Consider the following 23,562-nt stretch of genomic DNA (forward strand, 5'->3'; position numbering starts at 1 on the left):
GCGTCTGGACTGAGCCCCTGACCCGGAGGTGTTCCTGTCCCAGCAGTCTACAGTTCCTTATTCCTTCCGGGTCAGGGCAATCAATCCACCACTTCAACCCGGGAGCACGACATTTCTTCCCGTCACATGACCGTGACGTACTCCCGGGTCATACGGCATCACAGAGCCCATAAGCCCCCCCCCACAGCGACTCCTGGTGGTCCCCAAGGTATCCAGCAGGGCTGTGTATAAACACTACAAAGTCCATAAGGCCCTGCTGGACCTCGGGACACAATCCTGCTGTCGGGAGAGCTCCTCCAGGCGGCCTGGGGGTGAGGACCGGCATGGGAAGCTGGCAGTCCTCCACAGAGGATATCTTTTTCCTGTGTTTTTTTTTTTTTGTCTCTTTCTGATTTTGAAGCACTTATTTGTTCTATACAGTATACCCAATAGACAATAATTTATCCCCTCCACTACTCTAACCTGCTTGACTCCCACCCAGAAACATTTTTGACGTTATTAAACAGGTTGCGCGACTGACATGAGTCATTAGTGTATCATTGTCTGCCATTTCTGTGTGCCAAGTGATTTGTGTTTGATAGAAAATTGATTGGGCTGTGGTGAAGTATTCTAGTAGATGGCTGCAAAAGTCTAGACGTTTCCCCATCATATTTTTCTGTATGAATAAATTGTAAGTAATGCAGTTTTTATAAATATAACATTATTTTGCTATATACTTTCTTTAAAACCATTTTTAAATGTGGAAAACTATTTTTTTCTTACAAAAACTAATGACGGATTTAGATTTTAAAGAACATGAGGCGGCGTTATCATTTTCGGAGACTTAAATTCATTTTTTTTCTTAAAATACTATTACTTTAAATACATTTTTTAAAATTTTCTTTCCCTTCCCCTTTGCATCTTGGCAAACAGGAGGGGACTCAAAATCTTCAGTTGTCCCCGGACGCTGAAAACCCTAGCTATGCCTCGCTGCTGACTGCTTTGTTATTTGCATCTTATTGCTAATTAGGAGCCATTAAAACATCAAATGCATGGGTTTAAGATTGAAATAAACAACTAAGGGTGGGGAACTACAATGAAGCATCAAAATGTCACTTAAGCAATGAGCGCTTCATCAGCAGTAATTGACTTTTCATTAAGAAATTGGGTTGGAGCAAAAACCTGCAGCCACTGCGGCTCTCCAGGACCGACACTGTCCACCCCGGCCTTTGTCATTGAAAGCAGCCTATACTTCTCCATCACGTCACACGACGGGCCCATGGCTGAACGCTAGTTGATGGTGTTGATAGTATCCAAGAAAAGCAGGTGGTCTATTATAATGCAGGCAGTTTTGCCCCCCAAGATCACCCCTCCTCTTGCTACACCTTTTCTTCTGTAGACAAATGTATTTGTCCCTTAAGTTTTTTAACATTTTCATTCATTTGCCAACTTCCAAACTGGAAGACGAATAGAAACGAGTTTCAGGAAATAAGTAGTAACCTAACTGGCCAATCAGAACTGTAGGGTTCACTTCAATGTGACATGGACTATGGCGTACCTGTGACAACAGAAGAATAAAATTGAGTAATGTTCCATATATTGAACCCTAAAAAAATCTTTAAAACTTCAAAATGCCCTTTTTAGTGAGATTTGCTTTTGCAAAATTGATGGTAACTTTGGGCCACATGCAAAGGAAACTCGGTTGTTTCACTCACCACTAACTATTATTTAGTGATGCAATATTCTAATTAGGGCGGCGCAGTGGTAACGCTGGGTTCTGGGTTCACTTCCCGGGTCGTCCCTGCGTGGAGTTTGCATGTTCTCCCTGTGTCTGTGTGGGTTTCCTCCCACAGTCCAAAGACATGCAGGTTAGGTGGACTTCTAAATTGTCCCTGCTGTGCGTGCCATTCGGTGGGCTGGCGCCCTGCCCGGGTTTGTTTCCTGCCTTGCGCCCTGTGTTGGCTGGGATTGGCTCTAGCAGACCCCCGTGACCCTGTAGTTAGGATATAGCGGGTTGGATAATGGATGGATGTATTCTACATAACCAATAAAACGTATTTTGGCCACCAGACTTGGACAGAGGTGACCTTCTCCAAGTCTGGTGGCCAAAATTTAAATTTAACACACATGTAGACACAAATTGCATTGCACTGACGTGAACTACTAGCACAACATTTTTATCAAAGTGAAACCTTATATGCTTGAAAAAGTCAACCCTGTTGTCATACAAGGCTGAGATGGAGATCCTGTTCCCTTGCCTGATCAGGAGGCCATTATAGTGGATGATCCTGAAGAGAAGCAGGGCATTCCCACACACAAGCCCACATCTGCATGGCGAATAATTTCATCAGAGAAGGCCGACAGATTACAATCTCCACTATTGCTGCACGTTTGGATATCTGCTATGGATCTGAATTTTCTGACTTGGTGTACCATAAAGTTTGCTCAAGATGGGCATCCATATAGCTTACTGATCTGCACCAGCCAACATCCTGCGGTGAATTTTAGCAGGTTTTACTCCTTCCGTCCAAAGAAATCTCACAATGGTGCCTTGTTCAATAATGATGTAATCCTGCTGTTCATTTGACCTTGGCTTCAAATTGATTAATGGCAGATTGCTGCACTGTGATTGTACAAACTACCCAAAAGCCATTGCGAATGTGTTGTATTGCATCAGCTTCTAACGGTTGTGGTGATCATGATATTTTCAAATTGCCTTTACTTTTTTTTTAATTACCTTAGTACTAGCTTGAAATCTAATCAACATAGACCTCAGTGCACAGCAAACATTAATGCTGTTTACTGGAATGTATTTTGTATTGAATGTACTAATAAAATGTTTTGCATTTATCATTCCAACAAATGGCACATCACAAAAATTTGCAGTAATACGATGCATCACAACAAATGTTTGTGATGCGACATTTGTTGAATTGACAAATATAATGCATGCGTCTCAGAATCCCATACCAAATAGATATAACATACCAACAGTGTTAATGTTTGTGATGCACCCTCTGTTGGAATGACAGAGACATAGCAACCTGACAGACACTTATCCTTTATTAAGGTGGGTACCCAGGTAACGTTGGGCACCAAAGCTAGTCACTCATATAGGCAAAGCTGGAATTTTCAGAACACAAGAGAGCACATAATAAAGCTTTTACAAATACAATGCAGTCCCTGCCATTAAAAGCGACAGTATGAACTGGCCATGACACCAACAGAGAATTCTATGAAGTCATTTATTTTCCACAGTCCGCCTGTCAGGAATGCAGGAGTGTCCAAGCTGACCCCATGTGCTCTGTGCATATAGTAGGGATGAACCCTAGACACCATGACAGCGTGGCACTGAGGCAGTAGCTCTATTCACCATTATGCTCTGTTTCCATCAATGACACATTCACATTGAAGAAAAACGCACAGTTGGCAATGAAAACAGTTTGTATTGACGTTTGGAGAAATGAGTTCACCCTCACGCCTCAGACTCCTTAATGCTACATCATGGTACTGGAATAGGATTCTCTTGGCGATGTGTTACTTTTGATTTCATGTCATGTAAATTGAAAGAGGAAGTTCTCCATTAAGGAGTGGATCATTCACGATGACATCTGCATTTCAACAATTCTGAGATTATAAAATGCCAACTGTGAACATTCAGACAGAGGCCCTAAATGTAGTGCTGTCTACGTGAAGGCTACGGACTCAAGCACAGGGCTGTAAAAGTGCAAGACTGTCAGTTCAAACCCCTGTGTGACCCTGAGTACCTCATTTCATCTGACACCTATGAAGGAATATTTCAGACAAAATGAAATAAATATGCAAATAAATAAAGGTATTGTGAAATGTGAAAGTAAAGTATGGAGTGTGCATGCATGTTATGATGCCACGGCTGGGCCCATCTACAGTGACATCCTCCAGGGCTTCAGGTCTTTCATCATCATACTGTCTTTGCTATCCGACTCAGCAGCGGCTGGTCAGAAAAAAAAAAGAGCCCCCACAAGGCTGAACAGACCCCCGCTTATGTGTAGCTGGCAAGATGCTAATTCCAGTGAACCCAAAGACCTGCTCTTTTGAGGCACAGCCAAGCCCGAGGCTCTCTGCCACATTGATGGTTTCACTGATGGCTCTCCTCTTCATCTGTCTATCAGTGCCCAATGTGGTGACGGCTCTTGATGCCCACCATGCCATGAACCCCGCGCATCCAACGTCAACATCTTGCTGTCTGCACTGGGTGATTAGCTCTTCATATTTAAAGAGTTTTCTTTCTTTGGGGAGGTTAGTTCTACTAGGATGGCATGTTTGGTAGGGCAAGATCTGGTCTCTGGGTGGCGATTGCAATGTGCTGCAGAAACTTGTGTCATCTTTCCAAGTCCACAGCCATTTTCCAGTTGTGTGCAAAATTCCAAAGGATCATCTTGTGGTTCAAGGTGGCAGCTCTGAAGGCGGTGATCGAAGTCTTGGAGAGACAAGATTGTTAGGTTGCTCCTATTACTGTGCTGACGGTCTCAGCAGTTGCCTTCAAAATGTGATCGTGGCACTAGTGATGGAGACCATCTGCCAGAGCTTTTGGGCAGCCACTGAGGATGTGTTTCAGGGTTCTGCTCTCTGAGCAGCAGGGGAGCAAACTGGTGTTTCTGCTTTACCTCAAGCGTACAGGCTGGCAGGGCTTGGCAGCACAGCATACACCACTTGGATGAAGGACGTGATCCAGCGGGGCTCAGCTTTCCAGAGCTCAGCCCAGGTGACTTTTCTCTCCCGATCATTGGACTACATCTGCTTCATCGTGATTGCCTTTCTTCCTCCACAGAGACACATACAGTACTTCCACCTGCACCAGGCGCCAAAACTCCTTGTTTGTGCCAATAAATAAATAATGAGCATTAATAATTAGATGTGCCATGAAGAATCAGCTGCAGTGTGCTATGAGCTCAAGATGATCCCATGCTGATCTGATCATAGTAAGTATTTATGGTAACAAGACTAACTTTAGGGTTTAGCACCATTGCAGTGTGCCTCAGATCTACAGACTAGATAGATAGATACTTTATTAATCCCAAGGGGAAATTCACATAATCCAGCAGCAGTATACTGATACATTAAACAAAATAATAAATTAAAGAGTGATAAAAATGCATCTAAAAACAGACAATAACTGTGAATAATGTTAACGTTTATCCCCCAGGTGGAACTGAAGAGTCGCATAGTGTGGGGGAGGAACGATCTCCTCAGTCTGTCAGTGAGCAGGATGGTGATAGCAGTCTGTCGCTGAAGCTGCTCCTCTGTCTGGAGATGATCCTGTTCAGTGGATGCTGTGGATTCTCCATGATTGACATGAGCCTACTCAGCGCCCGTCGCTCTGCCACGAATGTCAAACTGTCCAGCTTCATGCCTACAATAGAGCCTGCCTTCCTGACAAGTTTGTCCAGGTGTGAGGCGTCCTTCATCTTTATGCTGCCTCTCCAGCACAGCACCGCGTAGAAGAGGGCACTCGTCACAACCGTTTGGTAGAACATCTGCAGCATCTTATTGCAGATGTTGAAGGATGCCAACCTTCTAAGAAAGTATAGTTGGCTATATAGCAGCAGACCAAGACGAAGACTAATTGCAGCTTCAGTGGGCTTCTTGGAGCTGGAGAAGGGGCACAAAATGGCGTACTGACTTAGACCACCTCGTGAGCAGGATTACCGGACTTGGTACAATGGGTAATGTTACAAAATGAATTTCGTGTGCATCACACAGACTTTTAGGGCCATGAAAAAACACAATAATGTGATTAAAAAAATGTAATATTTATATATGGACTGGAGCAGAGCATGATATGGAATCAAATATATTTAAGGCAATGCCACAGAAATAGACAAGCGATGCATGGGCATATTTAAATAGCGAAATATAAAAAATATAGAAAACTTTGGGTCAACATTCATTTAAACATTATATAAAACACTGAGTCAGCGTACCTACTAAGACATCGCTCGGCCGCTGCTTCGGAAAGCGCGCATGGAGAGAGGCTGCCAGATTCTTCCATGCTGTGTTCCTTTGGAATGACACGGAGATAACACAGAAGATTTATTTGTCACATAGCCTACAGTCAGGCCCAGTTCTTGAGGCGAAGCCGCCATCGTGCCATTTAATTTCAGCCGACCCCTCGACCTATAATACCTTCGCTCGTTTAAACACTGAACACTACAACAACATTTTATTGATGTGCTGCCACAATTCATGTGTTGTGACTTGCTCGTTTTTCTTTGAAGCAAGTTACCGACATTCGACGGGAAAAGACGAGCCCCGCGCCGAGCCTGCGTTTTGTTGAGGGCGGCATGTTCGGCTTTGCACATCCGGCAGAACCGGGCCTGCATACAGTTATACACAAAATGGAAACTGCTGCGAAATGCTTAGTTACAGAATATCAAGAAAATACTTACTTAGTCTTCTCACTTTATGCCTTATGGTGGCTTAACAAAAATATAAATATAACAAGTAACAACCAAAAAATAAATAAATAAATAAATGCAACTTCTGGCCTTGCGTGTGTCCTCCAGATCGGATGTACAGTATCGTACAGCGATTGTGCTCAACTGTGAAGATGAGACATTCTTTATTCATATTGTCCGGCCTCTAACTCGGTGTTTTATACGCTTTGGTGACTGCTGGATTAATTCGATTGTTTGGAAAAGCTGGGCACGTAATGCATGCCAAGTGTCAACTGCTCTACGTAATCGGGAAATGAGTTACAAAGAGACACCTAAGCTTCAGATTCAGTTCTGCTAACGTGCACCTCTCGTCGTCTTTACTTTCTGCATACTTGCCATATATTTCAGGGCCTTTTCATTCGCTCAACGTGAATAACATTTACAATAACGACAGCCAATCTAATGTAGCTTAACAACTGCAGTTTTTTAAGGAGTTCACACGAGGATATTGGCCTACTTTTCCTCTGTTCTTTTAAATCGAGAGGAATGTGCGTCGTTTATTGAGAGAAGGCTAGACGTTAATAGTTAATAGTGCCGTTATGGGACAATCAGACATCCAGCTGAGCAAACCGAGGAGAGACGTGAGACGAAAACAAGACTAGCGGCGGATTAGCTACATTTGGGACTGAACTTGTTCCACTGTTCACTGAGAGAGCACATGAGGATCGTCTCCTCTGGGTACAGCACGGCGTAGTCTGGTCTTGATCTGCTGCTGCTAGTATGGTAACATGCCAAGTACTCCGCACCTGACGCGTCAGGTTGTTTGGTTGCTTATTTGCTTAAGTATATATTTCTTTAAAATGAAGACACTTAGAATACGCTACCGAGTAGTGAGGTAAACAGTAGGACTTTAGGGACTTTTAAAACTCGACTTAATTTTTTTTGGAAGAAATAAGTGTACAGTATAGGACTGACGTGCTTTGTTGGGCTGAACGGCCTGTTCTCGCCTAGAGTGTTCTAATGTCCTAACTGCAGCTTGTAATGAAAACTATCACTTTCACCCGTCGACATTGAGAGGGTGGACTGTACCATATACAATCATCAATAGAGCATAATAAATCTTTGCCATTGAGCCCAACATTTATATGTAGACACTTCGGATGGACACTACCAACAGAGTGAATAAATTCCGAGGAATTCAGGACTTCTTAAGTTAATGTAGCCGCCTTATGCAGCAATTCCGGGCAACCTATCCGCCATGGACACGCACAGTCACAACGTTGAGCTTTTGCTTTGATTGCCTTGGGAATCCCGTGACTCACAGCCTCATGAAAAGTTGTGACTGTTAGCGTCCTCTCTACCTGTGATTCATCAATAAACACAAAGGACAAGCTAGAGCCCACCTACTCAACTAGGATGGTCATTTTATGGCGTATTTTGTCTTGAGTGCTTTGTCACTGAAATAAATAAATGAACAGATTGTTAAATAAACAAAGGAGTAACCAACAAAACATTTTTCATGAAAAATTTTTTATCACTGTGTTTAATTTATTCATAATAGATAGATCTGTATCCGTCTCAAGAGAGGGATTTTACTTTTTACAGGTGATCAAGAAACACAGAAATATTACAAAAAAAATCAAACACACTTGACACAATTCTGTACATTTTATATTTTTTCTGAAATATTCCTCCACAGCCACTAGTATAGTATGAAAGATTCATGCCAAAATTAATGCACCACGTGAGTATATGTTGCATTTCAGTCTATTGTAGTTAACACGTTGAACTGCTTTTCATTTTGGCACGGTTTCATCTCCTCATAAATTAAAAACATATCAACCAAACGGTTAATTGATTTTTCACTGCGCCATTCAATTTTCGTGTCAGTGTACAATGCAATACAATCGCGTATTGCATTTTCATTCATGGCCATAGATCGCGTGTGGTAACTAAAAAGCGAAGTAAACGCGTTACATTTCGCAGAGCTTACTGCATTTCGATTCGAGACCGCTGCGCTATAACCGCGTCAAATGTCATCAAACGACTAATCAACGTTAAAGGTTGGGGCGGGGGGTGTCATCAGTCGAGGTGAGAGGGGTGAGAGGGAGACCGAAACAGCAAGAAGTGTGTTTTAGGTAAAAAAAAAAAGTTTACCCTCATGTTAAGTTGTCAAAAGTTGTTTTCTTTTTATAATTGCTAATATAAGTCATGCAGATACATTTTCGAGGGGAAACATTAGTTTGCTTGGTTTGTTAGCATTTTTATTCAACCCCTCTATGAAAAACAGGTATTATATATTTTTGCCTTTACATTGCCAGCTTCCACCCGTTTGATGAGACGGCGGATCCCCTGCCTTATCAACTCCCCTTTCGCCGTCTTTATCGCTGGTCTAACACACTGTTGAGAACGCCTCTAACACCGCCTTTGACGCTAATTAGTCATTTGATTATATTTAGCTCTGGCACGAAAAAGTATAGCTTCGAATCGAAATATAATAAATACACTCGAGCTGTATGTGGCATGTTTGCGTTGCTTTTAGTCACGGCACACGATTTATGGGCATACATGAACATGCCATACGCTTTTGTATTGCATTTTAAACTGACACGAAAATTGTCTGGCGTAGTGAAAAGTAATCGATCAATGGGTTGATGTGTTTTTAATTATAAAACCGTGTCGACAGTGCCGATCAATGTCCATATGATGCCCTAGGCGGTGTCTGGAGCGCACGCCCCTTGAGTTACACAAACTGCGCTCCTCGGTGTCCAAGGCTTTCATTTCGTATTCTTGTTATATTTCTGGAGGTTAGATAGTGGAGGTGCTTTGCGGTGTCCAGGGTGCTCGCCCCTTCAGTTACCGAAGTCAGCAATCCTCGGTGTCGATACTGCGGAAAAGTCCGGAGCGGACGCCCCTTGCGTTTTCATAAACTCCGCCCCGCGATGCCCGGATGACAACGTCCTTAGGCGGCCGCCCACTTCGCATAATGGCTTGACGGCTCTGGAGGCCGAGAAGAAACGCACTACATTTTACTTTAGTTAACGCGGTGGATTGAATTGTATTCTGCCACAAATAAAGTTGTATCTACCTATTCTAAACTTCCATACACCAGTACAACCGGAGAAATTGATGTAAAGTACATCGGGATGGTGCGGACTGTGGAAAGAGCTGTAGGTAATGCGCTGGTATTTAGTATTAACGGTGCACCAAACACGGCCAGCAGAGGATAATCTCAATCCAGTAAACGTGTCATTATTAGTCAGATCTGTGTATTACAATATGACTGGAGTCCATGGGCATATTGTATTATTTTGTGAATATACTGTTTTTACCTAATAGTGACTTTAAACTGATTTCCCTACTTATTACCCCAGTACCAGGTCACTGTAGATTACAGTATACCCAGTTATTACTCCCAGGCTACTCTGTTGTATTCAATTGACAAATTTGCCTGGCAAATTCAAAGTGGATTCAGCAGTGTGGCACGATGGTCAACAGAGTGGCACACAGTGACCGTGTTTCAGTGCCCATCCTAATGACTTTTGACACGGAATCTGCAGTTTTTCACCAAGATTGTGTGGTTTTTCTCACAAACTCCAATTTCTTCCCACATCCCATTAGCACGTTAAACAGGAATGTGTGAGTGAGAGGCACTGGGCTCCCAGCTGGTGTTAGTTTATACCAGGATACCTTGGGGACAAATAAAATATTATCTATCTATCAATCTGATATCTATCAAAGTTTTGGCTCCCTCATAATAGAATATGCAAGTTTTCAAAACACTCCCATTAATGAATACGTGGAGGTTGGCACAGTATTGTTAAAGCAAAGTCCTTGGGGCAAAGTCACAGCTCCAAGGACTTTGCTCCAACTCCCAGCCCATTTGCAGTTTCTACGATTTCCTCCAACATCTCCAAGACAAGCACGTCAGGTTAGGTGCCACTTTTACTTTGGCCCGAGTGTGTCTTTTATTAGACTGTTGTGACATCCCGTATTGCTTCCAGCCACTTCCAATTAGGGTCAGACACCAAGTGACCCTGTAACTGAAAAAGTGGGGATCAAAACAAGACCTTTGCGTCTTTTTTATACCATATAAATAGAAAATTCTCAGGTCTCAAGTGAGAGCATATAGCAAACAAAGGCACTCCATACATAGCCTACCAGTCAAAACTTTGTGACTTTCAAGACATAAAATGCCCCATGAAAACAGATAAAATCAGGCTTAGCGCCTCAGACATGTATTTATAAATGCAGAACGTAGAGATGTGTCCTTCTTCAAAGAATTTAACAATTTGACACAACAAAAATACTAATCATTTATAAAGAGATACAGTATATACACCATATTAAAACTTCATAGAAAAGCCATCCCCAACAGCAAGTGACACCAGGGGTGGCACTGTACACAAGCATAGAAAAGCAGTGGTGAACTGTATAATGGAGCATCCTAAAGTGCCAAGCACTGCATCCACTGGGCTGGGGGTGATCCTGTCTCCCCCCTCCAAAGTGTAGCTGCAGCTCAAAGATGGCATGGGGTTACCTGGCCTCTGATCAGATGTGACCGATCTACCAATTACTGCCAACACCACCATCTATTGCAGATGTTCAGGGCATCAGCCAGAAGGCTGGTATAGCATTTTGAAACATAGCACGTGGATTAGGAAACACAACTTGAGGCAAGCAAAACCGCTTGAGCCACAGAGTCGGAGATGAGATGGCAGGAGGCCTCCTTCTGTCCTCCACCAGCTATCCCTCCTAATAAGACTTTCTTTGAAATGGCCTTCTGCCATGTTAGGAAAATCAGGTAAGTGCTGGATAATCCAAGCAAGAAGGCAGTTTTTGACTTGAGTGAAAGTCCAGCAACTCTGGATACCCTAGAAGGCTGTGTGTGACTCTATAAACCACAACTGGCCCATTCATGATAAAACAAATCACTAAAACATGTCTGTGATTGAAATAACATACATTTAAATAATTTGTAACATATTTTGAAATTATACAATACAAGGCGTTTGCCAAATAATCAAGAATCATTTCAAAAACAATAAAAAGCAGGAAGAAACTCAACAAATTCAGGCTGCCTTCCATTGTCAGATCAGCTCAGTGATTGATGCCATTCCAAGTAAATGGGTGCCTTTGGAGTTCTGATATGTGTGCCAGTCTATTTCTCCCTTGTATTTTTACCAACAAAAGTGCCACAGAACCCATTTTGTACATGTATCAACCCCCTATCCTTCATGGTTATGACATTCCACCCAAGTGCCTCATCATGCCTCCAAATTTCTCTGTGCCAACCCAAGTGCTTCAATTCCACAAAGTTTAAGTGACAGTCCAGATGCATAAGGCCTTCAGCATGTCAGTGCCACCCAACATGCCCGAGACCTTCACTATGTGTCAGTGCCAGCTCAAATAACCCCCACCCACCCCAAATTGTGTCTCTATGCCAATCACGTTCCCCTGCATATGCTTATGGTAATTTGAGAGCCGCTGTCCTCAGAACTGCGTGACCAATCAGCTAGTGCCAATGACAAATGCAACTTGCCAGCACCTCTCAGTGACTTGTTCATTCTGCCAAGGTGTGTCATGGGCAGTGGGCTGGCAGTCAAAGATTGCCCTCATCCAGCATCTTGTTGACGCCATCACAGATCTTTTGTAAGTGGACACGATAAAGATCGGAAGGGCTGTAAAGGGCAGCCAGGAATTCACAGTCTGCAAAATGGTTGAAGACATGGTTGATGCGAGAGTGGGACTTGGCGGTCAAGTGCCGGTGAGTGGCCTGGTGCAGCAGCTCCCGACACTCGTTGAGGATTGCAGACATGACACGGCGCTCAAAGGTGAACTCAATCTGGTAGAAGCTGACGGCCGTCATGGCCAGTGTGTGGACCTTCTTGCGAAAGCGCTCCACCAGAGCAAGCTCATCAGCGTTAAACTGGTTGTTGCGGTAGAGCACGCCCAGCTTGACCACAACCTTGATGAGGTTCTTGATGATCTTCTGCGCCTCTTTGCGATTGCGAGTGTACTCCTTGGTGACGCGGTACAGCTCATCCAGCACCTCACTGCTTGTGTCATCAATGAACATGTTAGCCACTGTCTTGTTGGCCATCTTGCTCATAAGCTTCTTTTGGGCCTGAAGCGCCAAGTTCTTTGTGCTGAAGGCATCCATTTCTGCTGTTGAAAGAGAAAGCAGAACACAAATTAGAAATGATGGCAGATCATTGGGAAGAGAGCTTAGTTTAGGTTAAAAAAAAGGAAGCCACATTGTGTGAGGGGCATGTACATGTGCATGAACCTGTGTGTGTGTGAGGGAACAAGAGTGTTTAATTACCGGTAAGTATGCACGTTTACAGGCCATTTCTTACCTCTTAATGGCTTCTAGCCTTTGTTTTGATGTACCTGTGTCCCAGTGGCCTTCAGTTTTTCGGCCCTTTGCCAATGGTGCCCATTAGGGTGTGCATTGTTTGTTTTTTTTTTGTCATACAACAAGGGTTAAACATTATGGATGTAGTGTGACAAGTCAAGCAGAATGACACCTTTTATTAAAAAGATTACAATATGCAAGCTTTTGAAGCAACTTAGGCCCCTTCTTCAGGCAAGATGTACTCAAAAACATCAAAGTGAAAAGAGATCTCGGGTGGCACAGTGGTGCAGTGGGTAGCGCTGCTGCCTTGCAGTTAGGAGACCTGGGTTCGCTTCCCGGGTCCTCCCTGTGTGGAGTTTACATGTTCTCCTCCGGCTGCTCAGGTTTCCTCCCACAGTCTAAAGACATTCAGGTTAGGTACATTGGTGATTCTAAACTGTCCCTAGTGTGTGTGTGTGTGTGCTCTGTGTTGGCTGGGATTGGCACCAGCAGACCCTGTAGTTAGGATATAGCGGGTTGGATAATGGATGGATGGATGGAAAAGAGATCTCTGCAAAATTACAAATATAAAACTGAAAATAACTGAACACACAAATCTTCACCCCGTTCAAGTCGGTACTGAGATCAAAATCCTTGGCAGCCATGACAGCCCTGTGTGTGTGTACGCTGCGCACAGCTCTCTATCAGCTTTGCATATCTGGACACTGCCACGTCTCTCCGTTCTTCTCTGCAAGCTCTGTCAGGCTGACCTGGGGATTGTGAGTGAATGGCCTCTGGCAGGCCCAGCCACAGATTCTTAATTGCAATGAGATCCAGACTCTGACTTGGCCAGGAGATTGCCATGTTGTTCACATCACGTTCGTAATGGCTTATGGGTATACTGTAGTTCAAACACGCACAGCACGGCGCTCTGCTGTTAGTCTAGTTGAAGCCATGGTCAAATGAACATGGCTGTCCCGCTGTGGGATTGCACCATTGTTAAACAGCATGCTGTAGTGAGATTTTTTTGGGCAGAGGGAATGAATGATAGATAACAGGTTGATCCTCAGTGAAGAGCCTTTCCCAAGTCCAAACACAAATTCTGGATTGGATTTGAGATGTGGGCTCTGACTCGGCCACTCCAGGACATTCACGTTGTTGTTTTGATGCCATTTCTGAGTAGCTTCAACTTTAAGCTTGAGGTCGTCATCTTTGCCAGAAAATAAATCTTCTCCTTTGGTGAAGGTTTCATTGCCAACTGCATGAGGTTTTCCTTCATGATTTCCATGCATTTATATTCCCCTCAGAAGTCTTCCAGGACCTGCTGCAAAGAAGCATCCCCACAGCTTGATGCAGACACTGCCATGCCATGATGTGCTTTTGATAATGTGCAACGTTTAAACATGGCATTTCATTTGATTGTCAAAAAAAACATTATGGTCTTATCAGAACATAAAGCTTTCTTCCAAACGTAAGAGTCTCTCATGTGTCTTCTGCTAAGATGTCATTTTTTTTTTTTAAAGAGTGCCTTTTTCTTGTCCACTCTCCCATACCGCTGTTGCTGGTGAAGCCCACAGGCACAGTTGTTGTCTGCACAGGCTCACCAATCTCAGCCGCTGTAGCTTGTAACTCCTACAGAGTTCTCCGAGGTCTCCTGGTGGCCTCCCTCACCGGTCAGCATCTTACATTCACTCAGTTTTCTGCTCTAGCAGATTTACAGTTGTGTCACACTCGTTCCATTTATTAATGGTCATTTTAACTGCACTCCGAGGGATAGTCAGCGCTTTGGAGACTCTCTATTCCCTAAAACGTGTGGTTTTCAATCACCTTTTTATGGAGTTACCTGGAGTGTTCTTTTGTCTTCATTGTACATGTTAGCCCACACGCATCCTCATACTGACCACCACAAGCTGGGCCTTCCACATACAAATACATTTATACTAAGATCAACTGAAACCTGAACTAATTCTTTGATTTTTAAAACTAATCGGCTGCAATGTTGTTGATTTAGGAGGCGAACACTTACTATATGTGACCATATATTTTGTGTTTCATATTAGATAGATAGATAGATAGATAGATAGATAGATAGATAGATAGATAGATAGATAGATAGATAGATAGGAAAGGCACTATATGATAGATAGATAGATAAAGGCACTATATGATAGATAGATAGATAGATAGATAGATAGATAGATAGATAGATAGATAGATAGATAGGAAAGGCACTATATGATAGATAGATAGATAGATAGATAAAGGCACTATATGATAGATAGATAGATAGATAGATAGTTAGATAGGAAATGAACTATATGATAGATAGATAGATAAAGGCACTATATGATAGATAGATTCGATAGATAGATAGATAGATAGATAGATAGATAGATAGATAGTGTGGTGGATGGCCGGCCATTTATCCCAGCCAATACCCCCAAGCCGCCAGGTGGAGCCCCTCCGTGCAGTATGGAGGTCCCCAGAAGACCAGCAGGGCATCATGGACAATGTAGATTTTATACGCAGCCCTGCTGGATGCCGTGGGGGCCACTAGGGGATGCTGCAGGGAGGAATAATGAGTATTTTCCCTACGCCCCGGAAGCACACATGGACAGGAGGAATGACGTGCTTCTGGGGTGAAGAAAAGAACTTGTACCTGGCCCGGAAGTGATTGAGAGTCACATGGACTGGGGATGGAGAACACTTCTGGGTCAGGAGATATAAAAGGACTATGGGAGCTCCCAGACAGCGAGCTGAGCTGGGTGGAAGGGTGGCAATGCGTCTGGGAGTGGAGGATTGTTTATTGTTTGTGATTAGTGATTATTGTATGAGTATTGTGGAGGAGAGGGTGCTTTGTGCACTGTGGCAATTAAATAAAGTCAACAATTGGACTTTTACCTGGTGTCTGGAGTCGTGGACAGGGGTTCAAGGGAGCGAGAGCGCCCCATATCTACCACAATAGATAGATAGATGTGAAAGGCACTATATGATAGATAGGAAAGGCACTATGTGATAGATAGATAGATAGATAGATAGATAGATAGATAGATAGATAGATAGATAGATAGATAGATAGATAGATAGATAGATAGATAAAGGCACTATATGATTCATAGATAGATACTTTATTAATCCCCAAGGGGAAATTCACATTCACATACAGTACTCGTAATTTACTTAGCCCACTTTGCAGAGATCTGTTTTAAATGTGCCCTAAAAGGATTGTTAGGGTAAAATGAATGCATCAGATTACAGAGACATTCTGGAGAGAGAGCTGACAGAGTCTACAACAAAACTGCATCTTGGAAGAAGATTTGTTTTCCATCAAGAAGACGACTGCAAAATCATAAAGCCCAAGCTACAGTGGAACGGCTTTAAAACAAAAACGTGAATGTCCTGGAGGGGCTGAGTCTCAATCCAATTCAGAATGGGGGTCTGGACACAAATTGACAACGAATATGCAGCCTGTCAGCATTTCAGCAGGTTTTACTCCTTCTGCCCAAAGAAATCTTACTGGGCTGCGTCATTCCACACCGGTGCAATCCCGCAGCAGAGCATCCATGTTTTGTTTGACCTTGGCTTCAACTAGGCTAACATCAGAGCACTGTGCTGTGCGTGTTTGGACTCCCCATAAGCCAACACAAACGTCTTGTATCGAGTCAACTTCTAACCGTTGCGGCTACTGCAGAATTTTCATATTGCCTTCACTTTTTGATTTACTCTCATATCAAGGCACATGCTGGTATGATGAGTTAAATTATTGTCGCCGGCACACAGTGAAGAAGTGGAAGATACAGAGAAAGACTGCACTTCAAGTGTCTTATATAGCTCTCACAACAACAATGGCCAGGCTTAAGAAAGACCATCCTGAAATTCAGCTCTGCTCAATTATAGTGTAGATGCCAGTGACGCTGCCAATAATTTTGCTGACTGTTTTTAGAAGGAGCGTGCGGTCAGCAGTTTGTGAGCATAACACATCGTCTGTAATGTACTAATAACATAGCCGCTATGATTTGAGAGGCTGAGCAGGACCTCGTCCAACTACATGTGAGCAGCATTATAGCGGGGGACAGATACATTCTAATACACTTAGTATAGCAAAGAATGTGAAAATATTTAAGAAAAGGAGTCATGAAATCTGCAATTCATTATAAACCAACCCACCGGTCATCAGTTTCACCACACACCCCCCACCCCGGCCATTTGCTGTTAGTTCTGGGAGAACCCAGTTACCCAAATATAGCATCTAAAATAAATGATAAGATAATACATTTTATAGGGGCGGCACGGTGGCGCAGTGGTAGTGCTGGGTTCTGGGTTTGCTTCCCGGGTCCTCCCTGCGTGGAGTTTGCATGTTCTCCCCGTGTCTGCCTGGGTTTCCTCCCACAGCCCAAGGACATGCAGGTTAGGTGCATTGGTGATTCTAAATTGTCCCTAGTGTGTGCTTGGTGTGTGGGTGTGTGTGCCCTTTGGTGGGCTGGCACCCTGCCCGGGATTTGTTCCTGCCTTGCGCCCAGTGCTCCTTCTATGAATCCTTCTCATAAGGTGTACTCTCGATTTTCTGACTGCCCATTTTGTATTCAAACCTAATATTTTTACTTCCTATGTGTAATACTTTACATTTACTGACATTAAATTTCCTTTGCCACAAATCTGCCCAAGCCTGTATGCTATCCGAGTCCTTCTGTAATGATATAATGGATTCCAAATTATCTGCTAATCCACCTTTCTTGGTATCATCTGCAAACTCAACCAGCTTGTTACTTATATTCCTATCTAAATCATTTATCATTTATATATGACATATGATATATATTACGTGACTGTTTTCAAAGGGGTGCGCCACCAACTGCCTCCGATTTACTAAGACTACACAAAGGATGGCTACAACTGAAATAAAATAACTGGAAAAGTCACAGTGACAGGACCTTCTGGTAGATTTGTGACTCTGAACTGGAACACTGGCAGTGGGCTGGCATCCCTTTCATTCCTTACTTGATGCTGCCCCAGCTCCCCCATGACAATGAAATAGACACAGTTGTAAGAAAATGGATGCATAAATGAATGGGTGACATGGAAATGTTGATGTTAGGATGTTATGAAAGTCAAACAAAAAATTTAATTCAGACGTGAGTTGGCTTTGCACTCTAGTAACCAAGTTACCCAAACTATTCTATAACATAACAGTAATTATTCACCACTCTGATGCTGCTCTGACTGATCATAAAATAGGTCATTATGATAGGAATTGATGAGAAGAATTCACAATTAATTGCAGAATTCCGATATTTGAGGGCTCCTCTAGAGTAGGGGTCACCAAGTCCGGTCCTGGAGGACCACCATGGCTGCAGGTTTTCATTCTACCCCTTTTTTTAATGAGTACCCTGCATGTGCTGCTAATTAACTTCTTGTGAATTCATTTTAATTGAATTGCTTTTATAAGATTTGTTCCCCTGAATTTCTTTATCGATCATCTGAATGGTTTCATTTCTTTCCTTAAATGGCACCCAAACACAAATGAAATGTGGAGTGAGTGGGACAAGAGAAGAGCAACTAAGTCAGAGCCTCAAACTCCAACCAGCTGCTTATTGAGGTGGCGAGTCTTGTCGTTAATTAAACTCGCTCTTTAATTCCATGGCTTGTTGCTGCTCTCATTGTGCAATAGCAGACATTTCTGAAATTGTTGATTTTCTCCTTTCTAAGAGCAACTGTTAAAATGTTTTGGGGACCTGAGCAGACCAACATTCCTGAGACCTTCATCTTTCTTTATTTTCAGATATTGTATGATGGACACCAGATGTTTTGGCTCATTTTATATTCCATTATTGTTTGGCTGCTAATTAAGGAAAAAGAAACAATAAAGGGGCCTGAATCTTCAAGAGCAAGTCTATAGGCGCTTTTCCACTGCATAGTATGGCACAGCACGGTTCAGTACAGCTCACCTTGGTTCGGCTCAGTTCGCTCGGTTTGCGTTTCGACTGCAGTTTAGCACCGCTTTAGAGTGGGCGGGATTATTCACGTGTCGTTATAGTTGCGCCGCCTCTACTGCCGTGACACCGTGGAACTTTTACAACAACACGCAGACAACGACAACACTTTAGCTCGACGACGCGCAAGGGTAAGCGTCTAAAAAAAGCACATCACTAGCTAACTTTTATCACTGTTGCAAAGCATAAAATGAACTTTGGACATTTAACCGTGCCTCAGAGTGGTGGTATGTGATTGTTCCCGGTTTTACAAACACTCAGTGGCTGGAGAACTTTCGAATGTCTGAAGAAACATTCATCCACTTATGCAACAAACTGCGTCCAGCGATGGAGAGACGGGACACAAACTTCCGCGTGTGTGTACCTTTAAAGAAAAGAATAGCCAGTGACGCAGTAATGACGATTTTCTCCGGCCAATCAGTGACCAGCAGAGTTTACACGCCACGTTTTGGTAACGGTTCGGTGCGCTTGGAACCTCGGCTGAGGTGGTACTAAAAAAAGGACCAGGTACCAGGTACTGTTCCCAGTGGAAAGCCCCGCAAAAGTGAGCTGTACTGAACCGTGTCGTGCCGTACTATGCAGTGGAAAAGCGCCATATTAAAATTAGTTCAAAAGAAGGTCATTAATGTCACAGGACATTAATTAAGAAAAGGGTTAGAATGAAAACCTGCAGCCACGGTGGTCCTCCAGGACTGGAACTGGCGACCCCTGCTCTAAAGTGCCTCTTTCTCTTGCATGATTTGGCACAAAAACTACTCAGCACATCGTCATCTCATAACAGGCTTACGTTTCGAGGTTGGTACTTTTCCATCCAGCCATTTTAGTTCTCGACCATTCCTCAAGAAACTGTGACACACAGACACATACACAGACAGGCACACTGTCATCATCAAGATAACAATATTTTTGGTATCGGGGACCCTAAAACGTTGGGATCCGTCGAAAACTGGAGATCAAAATGTTTGACGAACCTAAAGCTTTCACTCCTCTCCCATAGATGATAGTGATAGTTATGGTGGGGGAGGAGGTAAAGCAAAAAATGTGATTTATAGGAGCGGAGCAAGAAAAAGGAAAATCCAAATAATACCAAAGGTTCAATAAGGCAGAGAAAGGCCTTATAAGAAAGAAATAATAGTCTTAAACTAGGCCTTCATGCCAGTCAAAATGCACCTGATTTTATTTTAGTTTAGTTTTATGAGGTTGTGCTCCATCCAGCATTTTGTTTCTGAAAGGTCATGAGATCACACGTGAAATGACCACCATGACCATACATACATAAATGATACGGCCAACGTGAAGAATGTGCAGTAAAGCAGATACAGAAAAGCTGTGGGCAGAAGACCGGACCTCTAAGAACTTCTTGTGGCAGGGGCACTATACTGGCCATGCTGCTGCCAAGAATGACATTCTCTTGGCAATGTCCTCAGCAGAACTTGAACAGGCGCCTCCACCAAACATTAATGCCTCCTCTCATTTCCAATCAGCCTTTTGGCAGCAAAGTTTGTTGGTCAGTCCAGGCATCTTGATTTATTACAACATTTTCCAGCTGCCAGCTCCCCGGCCGAATAAGAGATATAATCGGAATCTGCCCCTGGGGACTATTAATGGGAAAACTCTGATTATGGTATGTAAGCAGCATGTTTTATTTTTACATTTTTTGATTTATTTTTTAAAACAAATGACTGTGTATGGGGGGTGAATTTGGTGCCCTATCTTGGGTTGATTCCCATCTTATGCCCAAAGGTGCTGGGAGATGCCCTGGCACTTTGTGACCCTGAACTTGATAAGCAGATTATAAAATGGATGAATGGGTATTTGATGGCATAACTAATTATCCACTCATTTTCAAAGCCTGGCCACTTTCACTCATGGGTTCAGTTTAGAGTTACTAATTATCCAAATACACATTTTGACCATTAAAAAAAAAATCCAATAAATATGAGCATATGATAAAATAAACATTACCTAGGCATTCCTTATTTTGAATAGGGCAAAACCTTAAAACTTTTGAGTATTTAAGCAAGGAACCTGAAATTGAATGGCGTTCTGTATATTCAGAGGCCATTTTCTTTAGGGGTTAGGTGTGATTCCACGACGAAGAACAGACACCCTCGCAGTCACAAGCCCAATTTGTACACTGGAAGCCATAAGCCTTAAATAATCTCGCTCCATCTTATATATCGGAATGCCTGACACCTTATATTCCAAATCGTAACCTTAGATCTTCAAATGAGTGTCTCCTTAGAATTCCAAGAACAAAACTTAAAAGAAGTGGTGAGGCGGCCTTCTGCTGTTATGCACCCAAAATCTGGAATAGCCTGCCAATAGGAATTCGCCAGGCAAATACAGTAGAGCACTTTAAAACACTGCTGAAAACACATTACTTTAACATGGCCTTTTTATAACTTCACTTTAACTTAATACTGATACTCTGTATGTTCAATTCATCATAATAACTATTCACAGTGGCTCCAAAATCCGTACTGACCCCAACTCTCTCTTCTGTTTCTTTTCTGGTTTCTTTGTGGTGGTGGCCTGCGCCACCACCACCTACTCAAAGCATCATGATGCACCAACATTGATGGACTGAAAGCCAGAAGTCTATGTGACCATCATCATCAGGTCCTTCCATAAAAACCCTAAATACAAAGAGGACTGTTTGACTTATGTTAGGTAGATTGCCCAGAGGGGACTGGGCGGTCTTGTGGTCTGGAACCCCTACAGATTTTATTTTTTTTCTCCAGCCTTTGGAGTTTTTTTTATTTTTCTGTCCACCCTGGCCATCGGACCTTACTTATTCTATGTTAATTAATGTTGACTTATGTTTATTTTTTATTGTGTCTTCTATTTTTCTATTCATTTTGTAAAGCACTTTGAGCTACATTTTGTTGTATGAATATGTGCTATATAAATAAATGTTGATTGATTGATTGATAAGACAGTTGCTTTCTACACTCCATGTCACCCACGTTTGTGTCCTGGATGCCCAGGAGGATGTGATGAGCTGAAAGCGCCACCTGTGCAAATGTAGCCTGGGCACACACATGACCATATGTCTCTGCATAATATGTCTGTCTCTGTGGGCTCAGTGACCATCTTTTGGTCCACCTGCTTGTTAGGTTAGCACAAATACCCGGCTCTTCCAAACAGCCAATCATGTGGCTACAGCTCAATAATTTCACTTATGGTTTGACCAAATATCAGAATGGGTAAGCAGCTTTGACCATGATATCATGTTGTGGCTCAGGCTGCCCTCCTGGGATTTTCACATACCACAGACCGTGGAGTTTACAGAGATAGTAGTACGTTAAAGAGCATCCTGTTAATGTGAGAGAAAATGACCAGACTCACTAAAGCTAACAGAAAGGCAACAAATCCTCAAACAGCAGCTCTTTAGAAAAGTGGCATTCAGAAGAGCATCTCTGAAAACAAAACATGTCAATGCTTGAAGCAGATGGGCTACAATAGCAGAAGTCCACATTGGGTTCCATTCCTGTCTACTAAAAACAAGAAGATGAGTCTCCAGCAGTGTTTCGTTGTGGAATCACAATACAATCTGTCCCAATATGGACATTTGCACAGTAGTAACTGCCAGTGCCAGCTGTGAACCTACAATGTTTTGATTACAAAGGCTTTCTGAAGCTCCTTTCATGCTGTGAGCAATAGGAGAACTCATATGTCCGTGCGTACAGGGACTGTCTCTAAGCACTGCAAGCAGAGTGGATCCTGGTGATGTCAGCTGAGCTCTCTCTCTCACTCAGTTCCACCATCCTGCCGACTACACTAAGTGTTCTGTCATATACTGTATCATGCTATGATATGTCCCAATTCAAACATTTGCAGCGTGATAACTGCTAATGAGCAACTGTGAACTCCTGACATCTGGATAACAAAGGTCCTCAGAAGCTACTTTTACCGTATGCTGTGAGCACTAGGAGAACTCCTGTGCTCACGTGTGCAGGGACGATCTCCACACACTGCAAGCTGCTGTTCTGCCTAAGACAAACAGAGGTCAAAAAATTAAAATGACCAGAAGACGTGAAAACCAAAATGCAGGCCAAGGTCAAAACCATGAATCAGAAAGAACCTATCATTAAGAGCCCAAATCAGAATCAAAGTACAGAGTCAAAAAACGAGCGGAGATTCGAGACAAGAAATTCAGAAGAAGAGTTTTAGTTTGTCACTTAGTAAATGTTGCTATATGTCAAGCCGCCGGAATTAATGGGATTGAACTTTTTACTGTGTCACACACGTGCGTCTGGGAGACAGTTTACGGGTTCAAATAGATGCAGTTACCCGCTGCCCTCTAACTCTTTTTCCTCTCTCCCTGCAGAACAACTGAAGAATCCACACAATAACATCACTTCAGGTACCCTCAAGATTACACCTCTTCATGCCGTCACTTCCGGTACCAGAATGCCTTTCACCCATGGCATGACTTCCTGCAACCTACTATATATACACCGCCTACATTTCTCTTTGTGTCAATTCCATTTTGAAGTCTATCTGTGAAGACGTCATTTCCTTTGCTTGTGCTACAGTATATGGGGGATCCTCCCAAACCTTTGGCGGTGTTTGTGTCCTTATTTTACAACTGTCACTAGTTTGAAGTCAAGAATGAACATCGAGACAGGTTTCCAGCACAATCCTCAGCGTCTTTGGTGAAAACAAAATGGAGTTGTGCTAGAATGTAAACATAAATTCAAATTTCTCAGGACGCAAAAAACAAAAAAAAAAAAATGTCCTTAGATTCAGAGTGTCTGTACATCAAAATCCCATAAAGGTTACAGTATAAAACAGTTTTGAATAATTAGAATGACACAGCAATTTATAAATGTTG

General features: G+C 42.8%; 1 protein-coding gene across 2 annotated transcripts in view; it reads right to left on the reverse strand.

The window, feature by feature from the left end:
* Positions 1-8,215: 8,215 nt before the first annotated feature.
* tnfaip8l1 (tumor necrosis factor, alpha-induced protein 8-like 1) overlaps positions 8,216-23,562 on the reverse strand; it is a 34,180-nt gene continuing 18,833 nt past the window's right edge. Inside the window, exon 2 of one of the 2 annotated variants that reach the window (XM_039766740.1) lies at positions 8,216-12,560. In XM_039766740.1, the coding sequence (XP_039622674.1) occupies positions 11,998-12,558 (561 nt within the window). In that variant the 5' untranslated portion in view covers positions 12,559-12,560 and the 3' untranslated portion in view covers positions 8,216-11,997. Of the gene's footprint in view, positions 12,564-23,562 lie in introns of both variants that reach the window. The other variant, XM_039766739.1, reaches the window with a different exon arrangement.

The sequence above is a fragment of the Polypterus senegalus genome, chromosome 10 (genome assembly GCF_016835505.1).
Source record: "Polypterus senegalus isolate Bchr_013 chromosome 10, ASM1683550v1, whole genome shotgun sequence".
In the NCBI taxonomy this organism is placed as follows: Eukaryota; Metazoa; Chordata; class Cladistia; order Polypteriformes; family Polypteridae; genus Polypterus; species Polypterus senegalus.